A 22,422-nucleotide genomic window follows, 5' to 3' on the forward strand; every position below is an offset into this window, starting at 1 on the left:
CTGCTGCTGCTGCTAAGTCGCTTCAGTCGTGTCCGACTCTCTGTGACCCCATAGATGGCAGCCCACCAGGCTCCCCCGTTCCTGGGATTCTCCAGGCAAGAATACTGGAGTGGGTTGCCATTTCCTTCTCCAATGCATGAAAGTGAAAAGTGAAAGTGAAGTCGCTCAGTCGTGTCCGACTCTGTGCAACCCCATGGACTGCAGCCTACCAGGCTCCTCCGTCCATGGGATTTTCCAGGCAAGAGTACTGGAGTGGGGTGCCATTGCCTTCTCCACATGTCAATGCTACTCTCCCAATTTGTCTGCTAATAAGTTTTAAATACAAAGTGAAATACAAAGTTACTCTAGAGAAATCTAGGTTTAATCACTATTTCATATTTCTCCATACTTTTTCACCCATGCCCCCTACTAATTTCTCATTCTGTTCCCTATGGATCCCCAATAGCCAAGAAAAGTGAATATCCATTTATTTATTTATAAACTGCAAGTAAGCAGTTCATAGGACCATTCTGAACTATCATTCAGTGATATTCCTCTGAATCACCTCTGAAACATATGAAAAATATTGATTCCTAGGCTTGATATCCAGAGATTCTGACTCAGTAGATGTGGTATAAGACAGGATCTTGTACTTCTCAAGAAGCTGTCTCACAGGCTCAGCCAGATTTGGGAATTAGTGGTCCAGCCTAACATACTTTATCTGTAATTGGGGTAAAATGAATGGCTCTAGTGCTGAGGCCCAGTGGCCTCCGACCTGGAACCAGGATGCAGGTTTCCTAACCCCAGTTCACTGGCATCATTGACACATGTTCTGACAAACACTCATATTACTCACTCTCCAAGAGCCCCAGCCACCAGTATATCTTCTCTGTCAGTTTTAACATCCAACTCAGGTTCTCCACTAAGCAGAAGCTTCAAGTTATATATAACCAGCAAAGTACCTAGTGGAAAAATAGATGTTTGACTTTTGTCAATATTTAACTACACTAAGCATTATTCATGGTGCTATTATCTCACCTAGGGAATTAAGCCTGCTATAGACTAAATTTTCTTTTGTACTTCAGTAAATAAAATGCCTTGGTAAGTTCCAATATATATGTCTTATACATGTCTTATAGTAAATTCCACTTTCTGCCAAAGAGCATTGAGTTTCTATAGCATTGTGCTTCTTTTTAACTATCCAACTTATTATGTCTTTCAGTGTGGGTTCTTTTCACAATTTGCATTATAAAAACTGTTAGAAGCCGGAGCCAAATTTGTATTATAAGTAAAACTCTCATTGCCAGAACTGAAATCAATGCACATAAGAACAAAGATGAATTTTTACCATTTGTATAAATCTGAAGTATTGTTTTTGCATAAATGTGTATAAATATGAAGTAGACACTAACAGAGGCGTTGGCAAACTTTTTCTGTAAAGGGCCAGAAAACAAATATTGCGGACTTTGCAGGCCTCTTACAACTACTCATAACTCAGCTCTACAGTGTAGTATAAAAGCTGCTGCAGGGAATACACAAATGAATGACGTAGCTATGTTCCAGTAAATGTTAATTAAGAAAAACAGCCATGGGGCCGATTTGACCCTAGCTTGCTGATCCCTGCTCTAAAGCACAGTAAACAAAAACAATCCAAATTGTTTATAAAGTTGATTATAATATAAAGGCAAATAGCACTGTCAGAGAAATCTGAAGAACAACCAATTACACTACTCTTTTCGGTAATACTAAAATGGAGGGGAGAACGGCAGAGTGACGGAGAGTCTGGACTTGGACTTGGGAGCCTAAACGCATGTGTCAATACCCTGGACCAGCCGTTTGCTATCACAATGACTTCAGGTAAGTGTCCTAATCTATATGATGGAGCTCACGAGGCACTTAAAACACAAGGGTTGTTTTGAGGATTAAATGAGTTAATTTTTATAAAGCATTTAGGAAAGTGTTCAGGAAATAGTATATCTTTCAGTAGTATATACATCAGTATTTCACAGTTAGAAGGCAACTAAAGAAATTATACATTAACCATCTTTAAAGTATACCATGTATCTTAATGAAATGAATATTTAAGTGCCATTATTTTTCTTCTATGATAAAGGGAAAAGGATGACATAAAACATTATTTTAAACAAACTGCCACAAGTTAGAGGAGAAATTTTCTATAAACATTACACAAAACAGAATTTTAATATAAACAGAATAGAATTTTGCACGTTAACATTAGAAAAAGCAGAATGCAAATAGCTTTATCTAGAGCAGGAACCTTTTTGCTTCTAGATATGAAAAGTGGTAGAAGTCTGGAGAAAGACTGGCACAGGAGCCTGGACTTGTTACTTCATAAACTGCCAACTCTCTTATAAACCCTGGGGTCATCTAGTCTTGGATGCTGTGGTAAAGCATCTCCTGACATGGAGAGATGGGGAGAGAGGTTGTCTCTGGCACAGAGATTGTGATTCCCTATGATCACAGCCTGGGTCAACCTCTCCTTAGCCGGTTTCACCAGGCTCTTACAAGTACAAACATTTCTCCCAGTGCCAGTGACTTAAGAGTTATTCCTGTTTGGATTCTCTAAGACAAAATTTATATAAATAAAATGAATAACTGCCCCCATTTGAGATTCCACATGGCATTTTAAATAGAAACAAGTATGAAATCATATTTACAGTCTTTTGTACGACACTGAAAACAAACACTTCCACATTAAAATTTCAGGGTTGTGATGATCTTACCACACTTGCCGTAGATCACATTAAATTGCTGCATCAATTCAGCTTCAGTTTTAAATGGAGAATATTTATAAATTATAGACAATTCTGTTGAGAATTTTTGAGGATCATCTGTGACAGATTCTCTGGTTCTTGTTAACCATGAAGGTATTGGAACCACAACCTATTAAAAAAAACACATCAATTTACTATGAAATACACAAATAAAAACCATCATTTTTTTTTTGTCTGACCCTAAGTCAGTTTACAATCCAGCCAAATTATACAACACTAGGTTAAGAGTGTACTTGCCCCAGGTATTCTAGTTTGATAAGGAAGAGGCACAGAACAAAAGTGTATACTTAAGAGTTTTATTCTAAAATGTTCCACTACAGAACATGGTGACTGATGGAATCTACCTCAGCCCCCTACGGAATTATGGGTCAAATGGCAGAGGGAATAATAGTATCAGCATTTCAGAAGTTGAAAAGTATGACAGCATATCCAAGTAACCAATCCAAAGCCCATGCCAGAAATGAGAAGCACCAGACTGATTTACAATTCAGAGCCCCCTCAAAGTCTCAGAGATTGATGGCATGAATTAGCTCTCGAGGTGGAGGTAAAAGGAGAAGAGAGCAACAACTAGTCCAGCTCCGCATCTGGCGTTAGCTCCTCCTTCTCCTCCACAGGGATGGATGTTTACTCGCTGCAAAGAGTGGAACAGAGCACGTCTGGATTAGAGGATATGTCAGGCACAGTTGGCAGGTGACCTTACTGAGACTGTGTGCTTAGCCACTCAGTCGTGTCTGACATTTTGGGACCCCATGGACTGTAGCCCACCAGGCTCCTGTGTCCCTTGCCTGCGGATTGTCCAGGCAGGAATTTTGGAGTGAGTTGCCATGGCCCTCCTCCAGGGGATCTTCTCAACCCAGGGATAGAACCTAGGTCTCCCGCATTGCGGGCAGATTCTTTACCTTCTGAGCCACCAGGGAAGCCTATGAATACTGGAGAGGGTAGCCTATCCCTCCTCCCAGGAATCAAACCAGGGTCTCCATGGCATTGCAGGCGGATTCTTTACCAGCTGAGCTACCAGGGAAACCATTACTGAGATCAGAGGGATTCAATGAAAGTACACATATTAGATGCTGAGAACTGCAGATCTCTTCTCTCATTTGGCTCCCGGCTTCTGCCAGCTAGACCTTCAGGTACAAGACTGTAGGAGTCTTCTTTGAGATAGCTGACCAGCCCAGAGGGAAAGACATAAGGAAAATTACACTGAAGATTTCTCAATAAAACGGCCTGGAATGTATTGTGACCTGTATGGCTGCCAAGCCCCAGCCACACTCTCAGAGCCTTCAACTGGCATTTTATTGGACTAACCTTAAAATATGGAAAACTCAGCAGTGGCCACAGGACTGGAAAAGATCAGTTTTCATTCCAATCCCAAAGAAAGGCAATGCCAAAGAATACTTAAACTACCACACTGCTGCTGCTGCTGCTAAGTCGCTTCAGTCATGTCCAACTCTGTGTGACCCCACAGACGGCCTCCCACAAGGCTCCCCCGATGCAGGGATTCTCCAGGCAAGAACACTGGAGTGGGGTGCCATTGCCTTCTCTGAAACTACCGCACAATTGCATTCATCTCACACGCTAGTAAAGTAATGCTCAAAATTCTCCAACCAAGGCTTCAGCAATATGTGAACCGTGAACTTCCAGATATTCAAGGTGGTTTTAGAAAAGGCAGAAGAACCAGAGATCAAATTGCCAACATTTGCTGGATCATGGAAAAAGCAAGAGAGTCCCAGAAAAACATCTATTTCTGCTTTATTGACTATGCCAAAGCCTTTGACTGTATGGATCACAATAAACTGTGGAAAATTCTCAAAGAGATGGGAATACCAGACCACCTGACCTGCCTCTTGAGAAATCTATATGCAGGTCAGGAAGCAACAGTTAGAACTGGACATGGAACAACAGACTGGTTCCAAATAGGAAAAGAAGTATGCCAAGGCTGTATATTGTCACCCTGCTTATTTAACTTATATGCATAGTACATCATGAGAAACGCTGGGCTGGAGGAAGCACAAGGTGGAGTCAAGATTGCCAGGAGAAAGATCAATAACCTCAGAAATGCAGATGACACCACCCTTAGGGTAAAAAGTGAAGAAGAACTAAAGAGCTTCTTGATGAAAGTGAAAGAGAAGAGTGAAAAAGTTGGCTTAAAGCTCAACATTCAGAAAACTAAGATCATGGCATCTAGTCCCATCACTTCACAGCAAATAGATGGGGAAACAGTAGAAACAGTGTCAGACATTAGTTTTTTGAGCTCCAAAATCACTGCAGATGGTGACTGCAGCCATGAAATTAAAAGACGCTTACTCCTTGGAAAGAAAGTTATGACCAACCTAGACAGCATAATAAAAAGCAGAGACATTACTCTGTCAACAAAGGTCCATCTAGTCAAGGATATGCTTTTTCCAGTGGTCATGTATGGATGTGAGAGTTGGGCTATAAAAAAAGCTGAGCACTGAAGAATTGATGCTTTTGAACAGTGGTGTTGGAGAAGGCTCTTGAGAGTCCCCTGGACTGCAAGGAGATCCAACAAGTCCATCCTAAAGGAGATCAGTCCTGGGTGTTCACTGGAAGGACTGATGCTGAGGCTGAAACTCCAATACTTTGGCCACCTGATGCGAAGAGCTGACTCATTTGAAAAGACCCTGATGCTGGGAAAGATTGAGGGCAGGAGGAGAAGGGGACGACAGAGGATGAGATGGTTGGATGGCATCACTGACTCAATGGACATGGGTTTGCGTAAACTCCAGGAGTTGGTGACAGACAGGGAGGCCTGGCGTGCTGCAGTTCATGGGGTTGCAAAGAGTCAGATACGACTGAGCGACTGAACTATATTCTATATTAAAGTACTCCAGATTAACAGTAATCTAAGAAAAGTCTCTAATGTGACAGAGACCAAATAAACAAGCACAAACAAAACAACTCAGTGGTAACAGAAACTGTAAGAGGAAAATGAAAATTTCAGAGGAAAAAATTAATCATAGTTAATATCTTCAGAGCTCTAAGCAGAAATATTGTATCTATGAAATAAGAACTATGTATCTTTCAAAAGGAATACTGAGATACTAAAAAGACTCTTCAGAAATAAAGAACATGATTACAAAACATGTCTATAAGAGGGTTGGAAGATAAACGTTAGAGAATCTCCCAGAAAACAAAACAATAATTTAAGGATGGAAGACAGGAGAAAAAGGATAAGAAAATTAAAACCATCTTCAGACATCCACAAGCTAAGAACAAACGTTGTAAAATGAGAGAAAAGATAATACAGATGGAAGAAAATCATCAAATACTATAGGAAAATAGCACAGAATTAAAGAACATGAGTTTTCAGACTGAAGCATTCAACAAACACCCAGCACAATGGGTATAAATAAACCCACCCAAAGGCAAAACACTGAAATCAGAACACTGGGGAGAAAGACCCTCAGAAAACAGAGTGGGTGGGGAGAAGAATGGGTCACACAGAAGACCCAGGAATGAAAACGGCTTCAGACTTCTCACCAGAAATCATATGATAATGGAGCAATGCCTTCAAAATCATGAAAGAAAATTCATTTGAAGAAAGAAACATCAAGACAAACTATCATTAAGTGTTTGGGAGAAAAACATTTTCATGCATGTGAAGTCTCAGCATGTTTTACCTCTTAGACACCCTTGCTGAGAAAGCTAATGGAGGATGTGTTACACCAAGAAGAGGCAGAAAGCTAGGGAAGATGATCTGGAACCAGAGAGGTGAAGAGAACCGCTAGGACGACGGCAGGGGCAGATCCCAGGATGGCAGCTGAACACCAGCCACGGATAGCAGGAGCGTGAGGGGCCGCATTTGAGAAGACTGCAGAGCAGAGTCCTTCAGGAAAGCGGAACTGACAACACAGCAGGTGAAATTGTCCGGCAGGAGGCTAGCTTGCCCACTGGGATTAACACAGTGAAAAAGACACATAAAACCAAGCCAATATTCAGTGACAATGATAAGTACACAGGGCACTAAGCGAACAATTATTAACTGTTAATTAAAATAAAAAGTTCTGCAGGAAAAGGAAAAATAGCTTATGATGTGATATAATTGTGTACAGTATAGTGCTTATATAGTCTCATAATAAAAATACTGAATATTGACACAACCAAAATTAAAATCGAGTTATATTGAAGGTGGAGAATTGGAAGGGTGTAGATGTGTGATAGGAGCAAAGAAAAAGTAATAGATAAATCCTCATCTTTTATAGTGGGAGCTTAACAGATAATACCAAAATCAAATCAAGAAGTAACAATACAAGCATGTTACACAGAGATTTGCAGGAAAATATCAAAATAGTTAGCTAACATTGTTAGCTGCTGTATATTGTCACCCTGCTTATTTACTTATATGCACAGTACATCATGAGAAATGCCAGGTTGGATCAAGCACAGGCTGGAATCAAGAATGCCGGGAGAAATATCAATTATCTCAGATATGCAGATGACACCACCCTATGGCAGAAAGCTAAGAAGAACTAAAGAGCCTCTTAATGAAAGTGAAAGAAGAGAGTGAAGAAGTTGGCTTCAAGCTCAACATTCCGAAAACTAAGATCATGGCATCTTGTCCCATCACTTCATGGCAAATAGATGGGGAAACAGTGGAAACTGTGACAGATTTTATTTCGGGGGCTCCAAAATCACTGAAAATGGTGACTGCAGCCATGAAATTAAAAGATGCTTGCTCCTTGGAAGAAAAGTTATGACCAACCTAGACAGCATATTAAAAAGCAGAGACATTTCTTTGCCAACAAAGGTCTGTCTAGTCAAAGTGACGGTTTTTCCAGTAGTCATGTATGGATGTGACAGTTGGACTATAAAGAAAGCTGAGTGCCAAGGAATTTATGCTTTTGAACTGTGGTGTTGGAGAAGACTCTTGAGAGTCCCTTGGACTGCAAGGAGATCCAACTAGTCCATCCTAAAGGAAATCAATCCCAAGTATTCATTGGAGGGACTGATGCTGAAGCTGTAACTCCAATACTTTGGCCACATGATGTGAAGAACTGACTCATTGGAAAAGAAATGAGATTCCCAGCAACTTTCCCTGATGCTAGGAAAGATGGAAGGCAGGAGAAGGGGCACGAATTGCTGGGATTGTTGGATGGTGTCACTCTATGGACATGAGTTTGAGCAAGCTCCAAGAGTTGGTGATGGATAGGGAAGCCTGGCGTGCTGCAGTCCATGGGGTGGCAAAGAGTCGGACACGACTGAGCAACTTAACTGAACCTTGTTGAAAGTCATTGCCACTATATAAGTGGAAATGAGAAGGTCACTGGTTTTACTTTTTTAAAAAAAGAAAAAAGGAAATGGCTCATTTTAGCAAAGCTATAATCGCAGCTTTGGTCCAATTTCCCATGTCCTTTACACACATAAAGTACAACACAAATGCTTAAAGTATTGCTTTTCCTCATGTCAGAATCCCACTCAGCTACTCTCTGTTGCTTCTGCTGCTGCCAAGTCACTTCAGTCGTGTCCGACTCTGTGCAACCCCACAGACGGCAGCCCACCAGGCTCCCCCGTCCCTGGGATTCTCCAGGCAAGAACACTGGAGTGGGTTGCCATTTCCTTCTCCAATGCATGAAAGTGAAAAGTGAAAGTGAAGTTGCTCAGTCGTGTCCCAACTCTTAGCGACCTCATGGACTGCAGCCCACCAGGCTCCTCCATCCATGGGATTTCTCAGGCAAGAGTACTAGAGTGGGGTGCCATTGCCTTCTCCACTCTGTTGCTTCTAGACTACTCCTATTAACTAGCCAGACTCCAGCACTGCCAGCAGGCATGCTGGGCTCCTGCTGGACAATCCTATATTTCCATACTATCCTCCAAACCCCACAGTCATCTCAGGTCTGAGACTTGCCATGCGCCATTTCTCACCACTCCAGCCTTTCCAGATGCAAGTGGTCTTTTCCCCATAAACTCTCACTCAAGGCTCTCTAGTCTCTTCATCCATATCCTGCTTGTGACAATTTACTAATAGCAGGAATACACATTCACTGAACAGCATGCTTTTAAAATCCCTGCATTTTGTTATTCATCCAGTTCATACATGTCTGCTTCATTTTGTGACTAAACTGAAAGCACTCCGATAGTCAGGTGGTCTTCTTGTTTCCTACCTTCCACAGGGTATATCCAGCGCTGGGCAGATAGCAGTTACTCAACATGTATTTGTTATACTGAATTATAACTGATGTTCATAATACTAAAACTCAAATGCTGCAAATTAATAAAATGTCTCTGGGTCAGAAAAGGGAGTTAAAATTATGGTCAAGAGAGTAACATTTTAAAATCTGTTTTGCATTCAGTTTCTTCAGATGTTGTTTTCCAAGTCTTCTGAATCCAATATTCTATTTACTTTAAAAGTGATACCCTATTTATGGATAGGTGGTAGAAATGTTTTGCAGACTTCTTCCAAAAATCTCACAGTGCCAAAGGGAGCCTCTTATTCTGGAAGATATGTATACATGGATAATACATAATGTTCTGAAAACAGGCTAGGATTAGAAAAACTATTCAAAAAAAGATCAATAGGACAGGCCTCCAATGACCCCAAAATGGCCAGGCACTCTCTATCTATTTCCAAGATATACTCCTAAATTTCTAAATCATAATAGGCAAGCACCCATGATAGACTTTACCTCCTGAAATGGTAAATTAAAATAACTTTATTACCATGGAAACCAAAGGAAACTCTTAACGCTTACCTCACTCAGACCTTCTCTTTCACAGAATGTCTGAGAAAAAAATACACAGGTCATCGTTTCTTCCTTCTTTGTAAAAAGAATAAAGTCTTTTCCAATCCTCATGGATCCACTATATTAAAAATCAAGAATATAATGGTTTATATCTCAAACATTAGCGAGAAAGGACAGGGGAGCACAATATTGTTCTTTTCACTGAAATAACTCCACTGTTTTGCTGACTTTTAACCAAGGGAGTGTAAAAATAATTTTGTTTGTTTGTTTTCTCAAAACAGAGCAGAGTTTGAACTAATCCAGCCACACATTCTCACTTAAGATATGACTGCTGAGATAAGGTGCTGTCCAGGGCTGTAGCAAAGAAGGATCATCTGGTAGGTGCCACACAGGTAGCCGTGGCCTCACGTCCTCACTTTTCATTGAGCAGACTAATCACGTAAGCTCTGGACACATATAACGCCAATGCAAAGACATGCATTAAGAAACAAGCACAGAAATGCAATGAAGCTCTACGGTACACGGGTGTTACTTCCCCAATCTCTGAAAAAGAGATTCATCCTCTATTTGTGAATTAAATTTTAAAATGCTGTAATGATTTAAGTCAGTTTGGGCATGGAAATTATAAAACAAGGTGGGACTCTTGGGTTTATATTCCTTTTTTAAGTTTTTCAAACTTGGATCATTCTCAGTAAGACTTCCCTTAACCAAATATCATTTCTGATAATCAATAGCAATAATACTCACATTATAAGAAAGAAGTCCTCACCTTTTAAGGCCATTGCCATATTGCCCAATAAACTTCAAGGTTGATAACCGTTTCTTGGATGTTCCAAAGTAAATGATATCGGATGCTTCCTCTACAGTTGACAAAGACAATATAAGTGGTTAGGACATAGCAGTCTTCACATTGGCCAGATGTCCAGTTGTCAGGATGTCACATATATATTAGGGCAGACCCATACTTCTTGCATGAACACAGAGAAAATGATCCTTGTCAGGCTCCATAATCTCTGACCAGGATCTTAAGAGCAATGTACTGATAAGAGGTCAGAGAGACCTAGCTGTGTGACCCTGGGAAGTAGAGCCTTAATTTCCTTGACCCTAAATGGGAGCTATTAACACATCACAGAGTTGTTGACAAAGATAAAAATAATAAATGAGATGATGTGTCAACCTTGAAAATACTACATGCCATTTGATAAATGCTAAGGTGACTGCAGCCATGAAGTTAAAAGATGCTTACTCCTTGGAAGAAAAGTTATGACCAACCTAGATAGCATATTCAAAAGCAGAGACATTACTTTGCTGACTAAGGTCTGTCTAGTCAAGGCTATGGTTTTTCCAGTAGTCATGTATGGATGTGAGAGTTGGACTGTGAAGAAGGCTGAGCACTGAAGAATTGATGCTTTTGAACTGTGGTGTTGGAGAAGACTCTTGAGAGTCCCTTGGACTGCAAGGAGATCCAACCAGTCCATTCTGAAGATCAGCCCTGGGATTTCTTTGGAAGGAATGATGCTGAAGCTGAAGCTCCAGTACTTTGGCCACCTCATGTGAAGAGTTGACTCATTGGAAAAGGCTCTGATGCTGGGAGGGATTAGGGGCAGGAGAAGAAGGGGACAACCGAGGATGGCTGGATGGCATCACTGACTCGATGGACGTGAGTCTGAGTGAACTCCGAGAGTTGGTGATGGACAGGGAGGCCTGGCGTGCTGTGATTCATGGGGTCGCAAAGAGTCGGACACGACTGAGCGACTGAACTGAACTGAACAGAATATATTAAAGATGCTATAATTATTTGTACCACTAGTAATTTTTCCATGGTTTTGGCCCTTATCCAGCCCCATGTGAGGTTGCTATCTGCGGAAGACGGGCTATCTATTTCTGACTTTGAGAGTTATTCTCTTGATCTCTCCAGGCATTCTAGAATTCTGGAAAAGAATCCTCTTAACTTCAAAACATACATACCTCTAAGAAAAAGGCATGCTCCCAGGGAAAGGAAAAGACAGAAATGGCTCTCCCAATTGGGCTACACACCCTGGATACACGCCCCAGGTCTGTCCTAAGGACCCTGTGTCAGGCTGGGTGCAGACATGCTATCGTGCGGTGGCAGGTTGTGTAAAGCACTCCATTTGTCTGAAGCTACCTGGACATTTTATCACATGCTCTTATTAAGGGTTGACTATTAGATGAGGGTATCAATAATGATAGTATTAGCTACCCCTTATTGATAATTCAGTATATGCCAGGGACTACAGCATATACTTTATTTGCACCACCTATTTAATATTTACAACAAGCCTACAAGGAAGATATTATCTACACGTTACAGATGAGGAAATTTAAGTTTCAGAAGTTTATGTAACCTTCCCAAGGTCACACTGATAAATGGTACCCCTAGAATTATAACCCAGAGTTGTAGAAGACCAAATCCTATGGTTTTTTATCACACACTGAACAGACTCTCATGTATGGTGGCCAGAGTTCTGAGCACATGGACAGAACACTGAATGGGACAGATATGATCCCTGTCCTCAATAACTTTATGTCATGGAATGAGAAAAAAATGGACTAACAAGATCCTTTCAGAGAGTATTAAGTGAAGGCAACAAAACGAGGAGAATGTTACAAGGAATTAACAAAAATGTAGTTTGCAGACAGAATGTTCAGGAAAGGTCTCCTTCATAAGGTGTCCTCTGACTTGAGATTTAAAGGCCTCCTTCATAAGGTGTCCTCTGACTTGAGATTTAAATGATGGAGGGCCAGCCAGGTGTGGCTGGGGTGCTATAAGCAAGGTAGTGCAAGGTACGAGAAAAGGTCAAAGAAGTGGACAGAGGCCAAGTAATGCAAGAAACTGAAAGTGTTGGGAGTATGAGTTTTATTCAAAAGTAATGAGAAACGACTAAGCGCTTTAATCAAGGGCATCGCTGCTGCTGCTGCTGCTGCTAAGTCGCTTCAGTCGTGTCCGACTCTGTGCGACCCCATAGACGGCAGCCCATCAGGCTCCCCCCTCCCTGGGATTCTCCAGGCAAGAACACTGGAGTGGGTTGCCATTTCCTTCTCCAATGCATGAAAGTAAAAAGTGAAAGTGAAGTCGCTCAGTCGTGTCTGACTCTTATTGACCCCATGGACTGTAGCCCACCAGGCTCCTCCATCCATGGGATTTTCCAGGCAAGAGTACTGGAGTGGGGTGCCATTGCCAAGGGCATCACTATGATCTACTAAAAGAAAAAAGTCGACTCAGGATTGCTGTGTGAGGAATGCACTGTAAGGGGGCAAGGCTGGAAGTGAAAACAGTTTGGACATCACCTCTTCCAAAAGGTTGAGACTGATCCAACTCAGCTTGGACAACTGATAGATAGATTCTATTTTCAGTTAACACTTGAGTTCCAATGTTAATAAAGAATTGCTCTCAACACTAGTGACCCTTCTCAAAATACAACTCTATGTGTCAACTGAAGTGGGGATTTCTTCTGAAGATTCAATATTTGTCACTTGTCTGCGTTTTGATTATTTTGTTTTTGGACCCATGTAAAAGAGTTGCTTCTTTTTTAAAGAATTGCCTTAGAATATATCACACATAGTCTTTGACTATTTAGACCAAGGGGGTCTTCAGAGACTTGAATATAATTGCTTTAGTTTTTATTCTGAGCTTCTATTCACACTGATGATCATTCTTTCCTCTGGTGTGGAACTGACCAGAACACTTCCATATTATTTGAACTCCCTCACCGTTTGTTAAATCTGGCTTGTGGGATATACACAACTGTTATAAGAATTCTAGGAGGACTTTCCTGGTGGTCTAGTGGTTAAGAATCTTTCTGCCAAATCAGGGAACATGGATTCAATCCCTAGTCCAGGAAGATTCCACATGCTTCAGGGCAACTATGCCCAGATGCCGTAAATACTGAGCCTGCACACCCTAGAGCCTGTGCCTTGCAACAAGAAAACCACCGCAATAAGTAAGCCTGCACACCACAGCCCCCACTTGCCACAACTAGAAGCCTGCACACAGCAACGAAGACCCAGCACAGTCAAAAATAAAATAAGTAAATAAAATAAAATGAAGAATTCAAGGATAAGGTATCTCAATTCATGAAAATTCTTTCCCTAAAGGAATAATATCTCAATTCCACAGCAAACAGTAATTTGTACCTACTATGTACTGCCTTTTACTAGCCTTGAAGATACAAAGATAAATCATACAGTGCATGGCAGATGCTTTCACTATGATGGGAAAGCATTCAATTGAAGCAACTAAACCTTTGAACACGCAGGGAAGAAACACAAACCACTAAAAACAAGAAAAGGTGACCCCTACACCTCAAGGTTAAGCAGAAAATTTTAAACAGTGTAAAGCCACTTGAAACTGCCTCGGGTCTCTTGCAAGTGGTACCTGCAGGGTGTGCTGTAGATCATCTCGAGCCCATCCAATTACTCTTCGGTTCATTCATTCCCAGATGCTTTTCCTTATAAGAAATCTGTACCTTATATCTGTCATTTTTCCAGCAACATTGATTTACCTTCACTTTTGGTCTTGCTTCAGATGGTTACAATGAATTTACTCTGTCAGCGGGAACACTTAAGCCTAAAAAGCTCAACAGTAAGTCTGGGGTTTATTTTCCCTAATAGCTCCATACCAGTTTTTATATAGATAGCTCAATTTTTTCTTATTTATTTTATGGGTTTTCAGACTGTTTGTTCTAACACGCAGGTAGGAATCTAAATAATTAACTTACCAGGGCTCATACCACATCCATCATCCAGGAAGCACAACATGAATCCACCCTGCAGTTCTTCATTATCCACTGTAAGGGAAAGCAGTTATTACTAATAAATAATGGGCTTAATTTGTTCATCAGAAAGGCATGCTGCTCACATAATTATTTGTCCTCCCCAAATACAGCCACTGAGTGACAGAGTTATGGCACAAGGAAGAAGCTCAGAAAGTCATCTGGGCTATAGTTTCATGAGAAGCTGCAGCGGGAAAACAATCATGCAACAGAAAGGCTTTAAACTGACTTAAAACATGTCAATAAAATACATATACAGCATGAGTGCTGCAGCCCATGGGGTCGCAGATAGTTGGATACAACTGTGCGACTGACCTGAACTGACCGCATGACATGCCCTGTTTTGGAATCGGACTGGTCCTTTAAGCTTCAGGTGTTTTCTCCCTGGAGGAGGGAATAAAAGGAGCCAGGGATGTGACTCCAGGATCTCTCTATCAAATTGATCAATGCTGACACCCTTCCACCAAAGCACTAATTTTAAAGTCAATCCAGGTCATTCTCATTAAACTCATCAGGCTCTCTTCCAGGTAGCTAATTCCCGTAAGAGCCATTTGTGGCTGCTTCTTACTGGCAGCAAATATTTACCTCTTGAAAATGTAAATATTTTTGAAAATACCTAAGTTATTTGGAATCAATTTTGATGATGAAGAGATATCATTCAATTACATAATGTAATCTCTTATTTAAAAATCGTGAAGGTTTAACTAAAACTAATGGAGACTAATTTCAATGCACAGTTTGTAATCTGGCTCTCAAAGTAATTTCAACATTTGGATATATGAATTCTAGCAAGCCTCTCTTTTTCAGTAACAACTTTATTGAGAAATAGATTACATATTAAAAAAGCTACACATATTTAACATGTACAATCTGACATATTCTGACACAGGTAAATATCTGTGGAACCATCCCATCAAGGCAGTGAACATAAATCCCAGGTGCCTCCTCCTGCCCCCTGAGGTCTCTCCCTTCTGACCCTTCCTCGCTCTGTTATCCCCGCCCGATCTCCAGGCAGCCACTGACTTACTGATTCCATCCTAACAGATTCATTCCTAGCACACCAGTTAAGTCAACTCTGTGTTCAACGGTTACCTCTAATCTACATTTTTTAAATGTTCAAGATAATCTATAAATAAATACCTAAAAATCTTACCTGAGCTTTCTGGGTTCATAATGTTATAGCCATGTGTCCACTTGTAATCCCCTCTCCTCCAGTTCACTTCCTGATTACACTCCCTTTGGATCTCCCCAACCATCTCATTTCTCCAGCTCTTCTCTCTACCTGATTTCTGGTCTGCTTACCTCAACTTCTCTGGCAGAATATTCCTACACTCTACGAATTTGCTCTGTTCAGCCCTCCCCTGACTAAGGCTGATACTTCTCTATTCAACTCCAGTTGAGTTCTCTGCACAATGCAGTAGCTCTCAACCTTGGCTGCATATGTGAATCATCGGGAGATAGTTTAACTGGTCTCGGATGGAGTTTAGGAATAGAAGCTCCTCCTGATTACCCTAAGGTTTATCAGAACTCAGAACCACCTGACACAAGTTTCAGGCTATGCAGTTGTGACAACTGATTTTGCAGCTCTTGGTATATAGTTCTCATCTAAGAAAGCAGGGCATTTCTTTGGCGAATGATAGAAAAGACTCAAAATTCCCAAGAGTTACATATGCATGCTCAGTTGCTCAGTGATTTCCGACTCTTTGCAACCCTAGAGGAGCCTGCCACATTTCTCTATCCACGGGATTTCCCAGGCATGAATACTGGAGTGGGTTTCCATTTCCTTCTCCAAGGAATATTCCTGATCCAGGGATGCAACCTGCATCACCTGCCCTGGCAGGTGGCGTCCTTACCACTGAGCCAGCTTGGAAGCCCATACAATGCTTAATTGTTCTATAAATTCCAATGAGGGCTTACAGACAATCACCACCTCAAAATGTAATATTCCCTCCCCTAGTACTCATTCTAAGGCTTGGCCTTGTTTACTTCAGTCCCTTAAAACTATGGATCTCAAATTGATTTCTACTATCGGTTAAGAGTGTGTGTGTGTGCGTGCGCGTGCTCTTAGTCATTTAGTCATGTCTGACTCTTTGTGACCCCACGGACTGCAGCCTGCCAGGCTCCTCTGCCCATGGGAGTCCCTAGGCAAGAATTCTGAGTGGGTTGTCATACCCTCCTCCAGGGCATCTTCTTCCTGACCCAGGGATCGAACATAGGTCTCCTGCATTACAGGCAGATTCTTCACCATCTGAGCCATTGGGTAAGTATGCATGTCCAAACCAAACCACAGCACTTTCTCCCTTGTCAGACTACCTCCTCCTTCTTGTGCTTCCTGCTCAATAAATGGCATCACTTTGCCATTAGGCTTTGGCTGCCTAAGTCAAAGTCTCAGGATCAAGTTCTCCACTTCCTTACCTGATGTAGAGACATGTCTTCTCAATTCCACCTCCTCATGTTTCTCAGATTTGACCACTTCCTCCATCCCCACAATACTGCCTTGGTTCAGGAAACCACCATCTCTCTTCTGGATTCCAGCAGCAGTCCCTACCCCCTCTACTCCTTGCTCTCTCAAATGAGAGAGTTCAGCCAGTCTGCAGCCAATCATGTGTTTCACTGCTCTCCTGCTTATAAGTCCCTTGGACTGCAAGGAGGTCCAACCAGTCCATCCTAAAGGAGATCAGTCCTGGGTGTTCATTGGTAGGACTGATGTGGAAGCTGAAACTCCAATACTTTGGCCACCTGATGCAAACAACTGACTCATTTGAAAAGACCCTGATGCTGGGAAAGATTGAGGGCATGAGGGGAAGGGGATAACAGAGGATGAGATGGTTGGATGGCATCACTGACTCAATGGACATGAGTTTGGGTGGACTCTGGGAGTTGGTGATGGACTGGGAGGCCTGGCGTGCTGTGGTTCATGGGGTCACAAAGAGTCAGACACGACTGAGCAACTGAACTGAACTGAACTGCTTATAACCCTTGCATGCCTTCCCACTGCCCACAGGATGAAAGCCAAACCAGTTAACAAATCTAGCTGTCTTTCATAAACTGACCCTCCTACCTCTCTAAGAAGGTTAATTTTATGTGTCAACCTGGTTAAGCTATGGTGTCAGTTGTTTGGTCAACTAGATGTTGCTATGAACGTATCTGAATGTAATTGACATTTATAATCAGCTAACTGTAACTAAAGCAGGTACCCTCTATAATGTGGGTTGGCCTCATCCAGTTGGTTGGTTACAGGTTGTAAAAGCAAAGACTGAGGTTTCCTAAAGAAGCATCGATTTCCTGCTTCAAGACTGTAGCACAGAAACCCTGCTTGAATGTACAGGCTGCTGGCCTGCCTAAAGATTTATAACTCAAGACTGCAACATCAACTCTCACCTGGATTTCCAACCTGCCAGTTGCCCTGCAGATTTCACACCTGCCAGCTCCCATAATTAAGTCAGTCAACTACTTAAAATAATGCCCCTCCTCCTCTTCCTTTCTCTCTACTATATGTCTATCAGATAGAATGAGAGAGACTGAGATAGACAGACAGACAGGTAGGTAGATAGGTAGATAGATAGATATAGAGGGCAGAGAGAGAACGGGGTTGGCAGAGATCTCCGTCTACCTACCAATGGTTCTGTTCCTCTGAAGAACCCTAATGCACCCTCCAAGCTCATCTCTTGCCATCCTCTCCCTGCCCATATTGCACTCTTCCACTTCCATACAGATAATCACCTTGGGCTTAATCTCGAACATCTCAAACATTCTGCAACACTCTCAGCATCCTACGTTCTCTCTAGATTCAAGCAACTATATATTTTGCTTCTTCACACTTTCCATGCTTGATTCTCCAGGCTCAGGCCTATTTTCCTTTCAGTCTCTAGTTCATAGACTATTTCTTCTAGGAAGACTTCCTAATCCTTCCACATAATCAGGTGGCCATAATGAATGTTTTCCTTGTAACTTGTGTTTCCTACTTTTCAAAGTATACTCAAACACCTGTTGATGCATCCATTTCTCTTCCAGACGAGTGGTTCTTCTACTTTTTGGAACTCAGATAACTCAGAGATGAAAGCTAAGGGCCTTCTACTCATAAAAGTGAAACTGCATACTGTATTTTCCACAGATCCTTTATTAGGATGGTGATTTCTTAAAAGGAGGCACTGTGTATACTCATCACTTAGCCCAGAGCCTGGCACTTGGTAAGCACTAAAAAATGTATGGAATGCGTATCCATGTTTACTAGAACTAGTACACACAGACAGTTAAAACAGCCATGTCTGAACATATTCAGTTTCGATTTTATAGCCTCTAAAGTTAAAGGAAACTTAAGATTGGAAAGTAACTCACATGCCTCAGTAAATAATTTAAAAACTAGTCCAGTGCTTAATTTTGCACCCTGATATTAATTCTAGCTATTGGTGCATAAGCCTTTGCCCTAGTTTATCGTTTTTCATTTTTTCAAGAAAAATCAATTTGCTAGGTTGATAGCCATATTATGGTTTGCAGCAATAAAAAGTTTTATAACATAAATAGGTAATTTAAAATTATAAAACCATAAGTTCAGTTTTTCACAAAACACATAAAACCTAAATACAGAAAAAAGTACCCCTTTCAACGCAAACTGCAAAGATGCTTGTTTATTTTTTGTAATAATGCCAAGTGCTAGAGAAAGTGGGGTGAAGTGAATACTGACTGCCATGCCCTGCTGGTGTCCTGTACTCCCCGAAAAGAACATACTGTGTGAATTCTGATCACTTGATCACATTTGTTGAACTCTGTGATTCCAGATAATTCTTCTCAACCCTTCAACACTTTATCAATCATATGTGTGCTCTGAATGAAATTCAGCGTGAATGCTTCCTTCCTTCTCCACTGTAAGGACTACTGCCTTTGTTTGATTCCTCATGAAATCTTGTGTAGATCATTCCACAGCCCCTCTTGTCTCCTATCCTTTCACACTTCTGCAAACCATCTACAAACCATCCTGTAATCTCTTGCTGGAGTAGCTTTCTTTAAAAAGAAAAGAGCACATTTCTAATTTGTCACATGACATTGCTCTAGACTACTGAATGGTCCACTGGCTACAGAAAGAAAATAACCTTAGTATGATATCCAAGGTGCTCATCCATTTGGCTCTACGTCTTAGCTCTAGTCAACCTAGCCCATTGTCTCTTGGATGTTTTTTCTCCAAATATATATATATATATGGCTCACTCCCCTGTTGTCATTCAGGTCTTGGCTAGCTTATTACCTATTTACCTTAACTTTTCCTAATCACCCCATGAAAAACAGTACATCTTTCCCATCACTCTCTGTTCTCTTATTGCCCTGTCGTTTTTCTTTTTAGCACTTATTATGGCCTGGTATATTATTTACTTGTCCACTTCTTTATTGCCTAGCTATCCTCATTAGGATGCATGTTCCATGAATGCACAGGCTTCATCAAACATGGTGCTCCTTGCTCTGTCCCTAGCACCCAGAAAAACTGCTTGGCTCATTCGTAATAGATACTCAATAAGTTGTTATTGAATAAATGAAAGAGTCTCCAAACTAGTCTACCTCCATTCTTTTTCTCACAATTATTCCTCAGATGGGAAAATTCTTCTCTTCCTACACTACTTAACACAAATCATATCCATATTTCAACCACTGACTCTTTAATAAGAGGCATTCTTTCTCTGTGTTCCTACCATGCTTTGAGTTTCTCCTAGGCAAGAGACACTTTATCCCATTTTCACTTATATAATTAGATATGGATGGAAGGTCACTTTTTCTCCACTGCTGACATTTCCTCCTATGGAGAATGGAGTTCAATCAGCAGTGGTAAGGGGCCCACCCTTTTCTGTCCCTTGATCACCTTCTCTTGGAGCAATGAGCACATTCATCTGACTAGTAATCTGGGGAAGAATAACCTATGAGAAGGTGCAACTCAAATCTCTCCTGTTCCCGCTGAGAGTGAGGTGCCTGCAGAGAGCACGGTGCTGCTATAAGGGCGAGTGCCTGACGCTCTCCCACACCGAGCTCCACACTCCACCTAGAATTTATCAGCAATGAAGACCAACGCTCTTATTTTATTTCTCAAACTTCTAAGAACACAAGGAGTAGAAAGGGAAGAAGAGTGGCATTTACTTTGTTTCCTCAAATCTTTCAAGATGTCCATGAACCAGAACCAAAACCTCTTCCTCATGGGCCAGAGGCACCCACCTAGCACAAAATCTTAAACACTTAGAAAAGTGAATTGAACTGAGTCGCTTTTTAACTACTGATAAGGATTTATATCATGAACCACATCCTCTGGCCTGTGATCAACAGCCAATATTTACAGGAGAGCTGATAGGATCTGGATTGGGGATCAGCTTTAACACAACAGCTGTTTCTCCAGGTCGCGTTAACTACAGCACTGGATCACAAGCCTAACTTCCTCAGTGTTCTAATAAAAAAAAAGAAAAAGAAAAAAAAAAAACCCAGTAAGTGAAATAAATATTTGGTGACTGAAAATTAAGTCAGTAAAGAAAACATGCTTGGTTTGAATTCTGTGGCCATCCAACATTCATACTGCACATTCACTTATGCACTTTAAGACTATAAGTTGGAAATGACATATAGTTAATTATGAATACCCATCAAGTTAATATTCATTTTAAAATAAAACAGTTTTTCTGTGGCAGACAAACTGCTCCAAATCCCTCTGCTGCTTTCACAAAACCCTGAAAGATCTAATTTTGTAAATGAGTCCCCTAACAAGTGAACAATTTCACTCAGAGTGTACTGTTCTCAACCTGGCTCCCCACAGGGTCCCTGAATTCATGAAGCTCTTAGATTGCATTAATAATCTATAGAATGTGGTTTGATTTTCATGAAATAAAAGGAAATCAAAATAACTACAGGGCTTTCCATTAGAAGAAAAAAATAAAAAGGCAAATGTGCTCACCTGAAAACACATCAAGTCTCGCAGCCCCTGCATCTCTGAAAACAACATAAAAATATTATTGCTTCAGCTTGATATTGTGTTTTTGAAAATTACATTAATCTGAATTGCTCATGTGACAGATGATCTATCGTCAGATAACAAACAATGGAGAAACCCACTTAAATTTCTTTAAAAACAATTACTAAAATATTCTTCCCTGCATTTGTAGACTAAGATTTATGATCACTCATAATTTGAGAATGCTACAAAGCCTAAAACTCAGAAATTTAAAAGAGATAGAATTTAGTGGTAGTTACACAAGAAGCTCAAGAAAATGGATATGAACATTAAAAAAGGTGGTTGGAAAATAATCCAGAAGTCATATAAAGATTTTCATATATTTTAGAATAAAAAATATTGCTTATGTGTACCATATAATCACATTTCAAAAGAACATATATGATATACATGTGTGTATCTATAAGGAAAAAAATCAAATGTTAACAGTGGTTTTCTCTAGGTCAGAGGCTGACAATCTATGGTCTATGGGCTAAATCTTGACCATAACTATTTTTTGTGAATAAAGTTAATGGGACACAATCATGACCACTCATTTACATCTTGTCATTTACATATTTGTTTCCATGTTGCCTACAGTCTGCCTTCACACTGTAATGGTACATTTGAATGGCTTCAACAGAGGACATGTGGCCTTCAAAGGTGAAAATACTTAATACCTGGCCTTTTACAGAGAAGTAAGTTGTATACACCCCGCCCCCCATGATGAGGTTACTAGTGCCTTCGTTTTTTTCTTAGTTGTCTACAATTCACAGATACTATTTGTGTATTTTCTTAAATTAATTTTTAAAGTAAAAACTTTAATTGGTCAATAAACGCCACTATACTAAAATTTTTTTTCATAGAAACAGTTTCTTCATAGAGAAATTCCATGGGGTAAGACAAAGAAAAGTGATTCACCTTTATAGCATGTTAAGACATTCATAATAAGCTTTATACTTAAACCCAGGTACTTTCTCTCTGAACACCTTTTGTATTAGGAGTCCCCTAAGGATTTTCTTCCTGTCCCATCATAGTTTTCCCTACTCTTTCCACAACATTCTTTTAATACCTTCCAGCTCTAATTTAGACAAGTATAGGAAACCATCAAAATCTTGAATAAAAGGATATGAAATAACATCTTACAGCAACACAGGGACTTTAAGAAGACCTTCATAAGATTGACAGAGTATCTT

At 40.7% G+C, this 22,422-nt stretch overlaps 1 protein-coding gene across 1 annotated transcript in view; it reads right to left on the reverse strand.

Moving 5' to 3' along the window:
* MORC1 (MORC family CW-type zinc finger 1) overlaps positions 1-21,951 on the reverse strand; it is a 160,836-nt gene extending 138,885 nt beyond the window's left edge. Inside the window, exons 1-7 of the mRNA XM_052644965.1 lie at positions 21,788-21,951; positions 21,191-21,225; positions 14,215-14,283; positions 10,245-10,335; positions 9,485-9,593; positions 2,724-2,883; positions 836-941 (exon numbers count right to left, since the gene is read on the reverse strand). Coding sequence (XP_052500925.1) covers positions 836-941; positions 2,724-2,883; positions 9,485-9,593; positions 10,245-10,335; positions 14,215-14,283; positions 21,191-21,225; positions 21,788-21,951 — 734 coding nt within the window. The remainder of the gene's footprint in view (positions 1-835; positions 942-2,723; positions 2,884-9,484; positions 9,594-10,244; positions 10,336-14,214; positions 14,284-21,190; positions 21,226-21,787) is intronic.
* Positions 21,952-22,422: the final 471 nt, after the last annotated feature.

Source organism: Budorcas taxicolor, chromosome 1 (genome assembly GCF_023091745.1).
Source record: "Budorcas taxicolor isolate Tak-1 chromosome 1, Takin1.1, whole genome shotgun sequence".
Classification (NCBI taxonomy): domain Eukaryota; kingdom Metazoa; phylum Chordata; class Mammalia; order Artiodactyla; family Bovidae; genus Budorcas; species Budorcas taxicolor.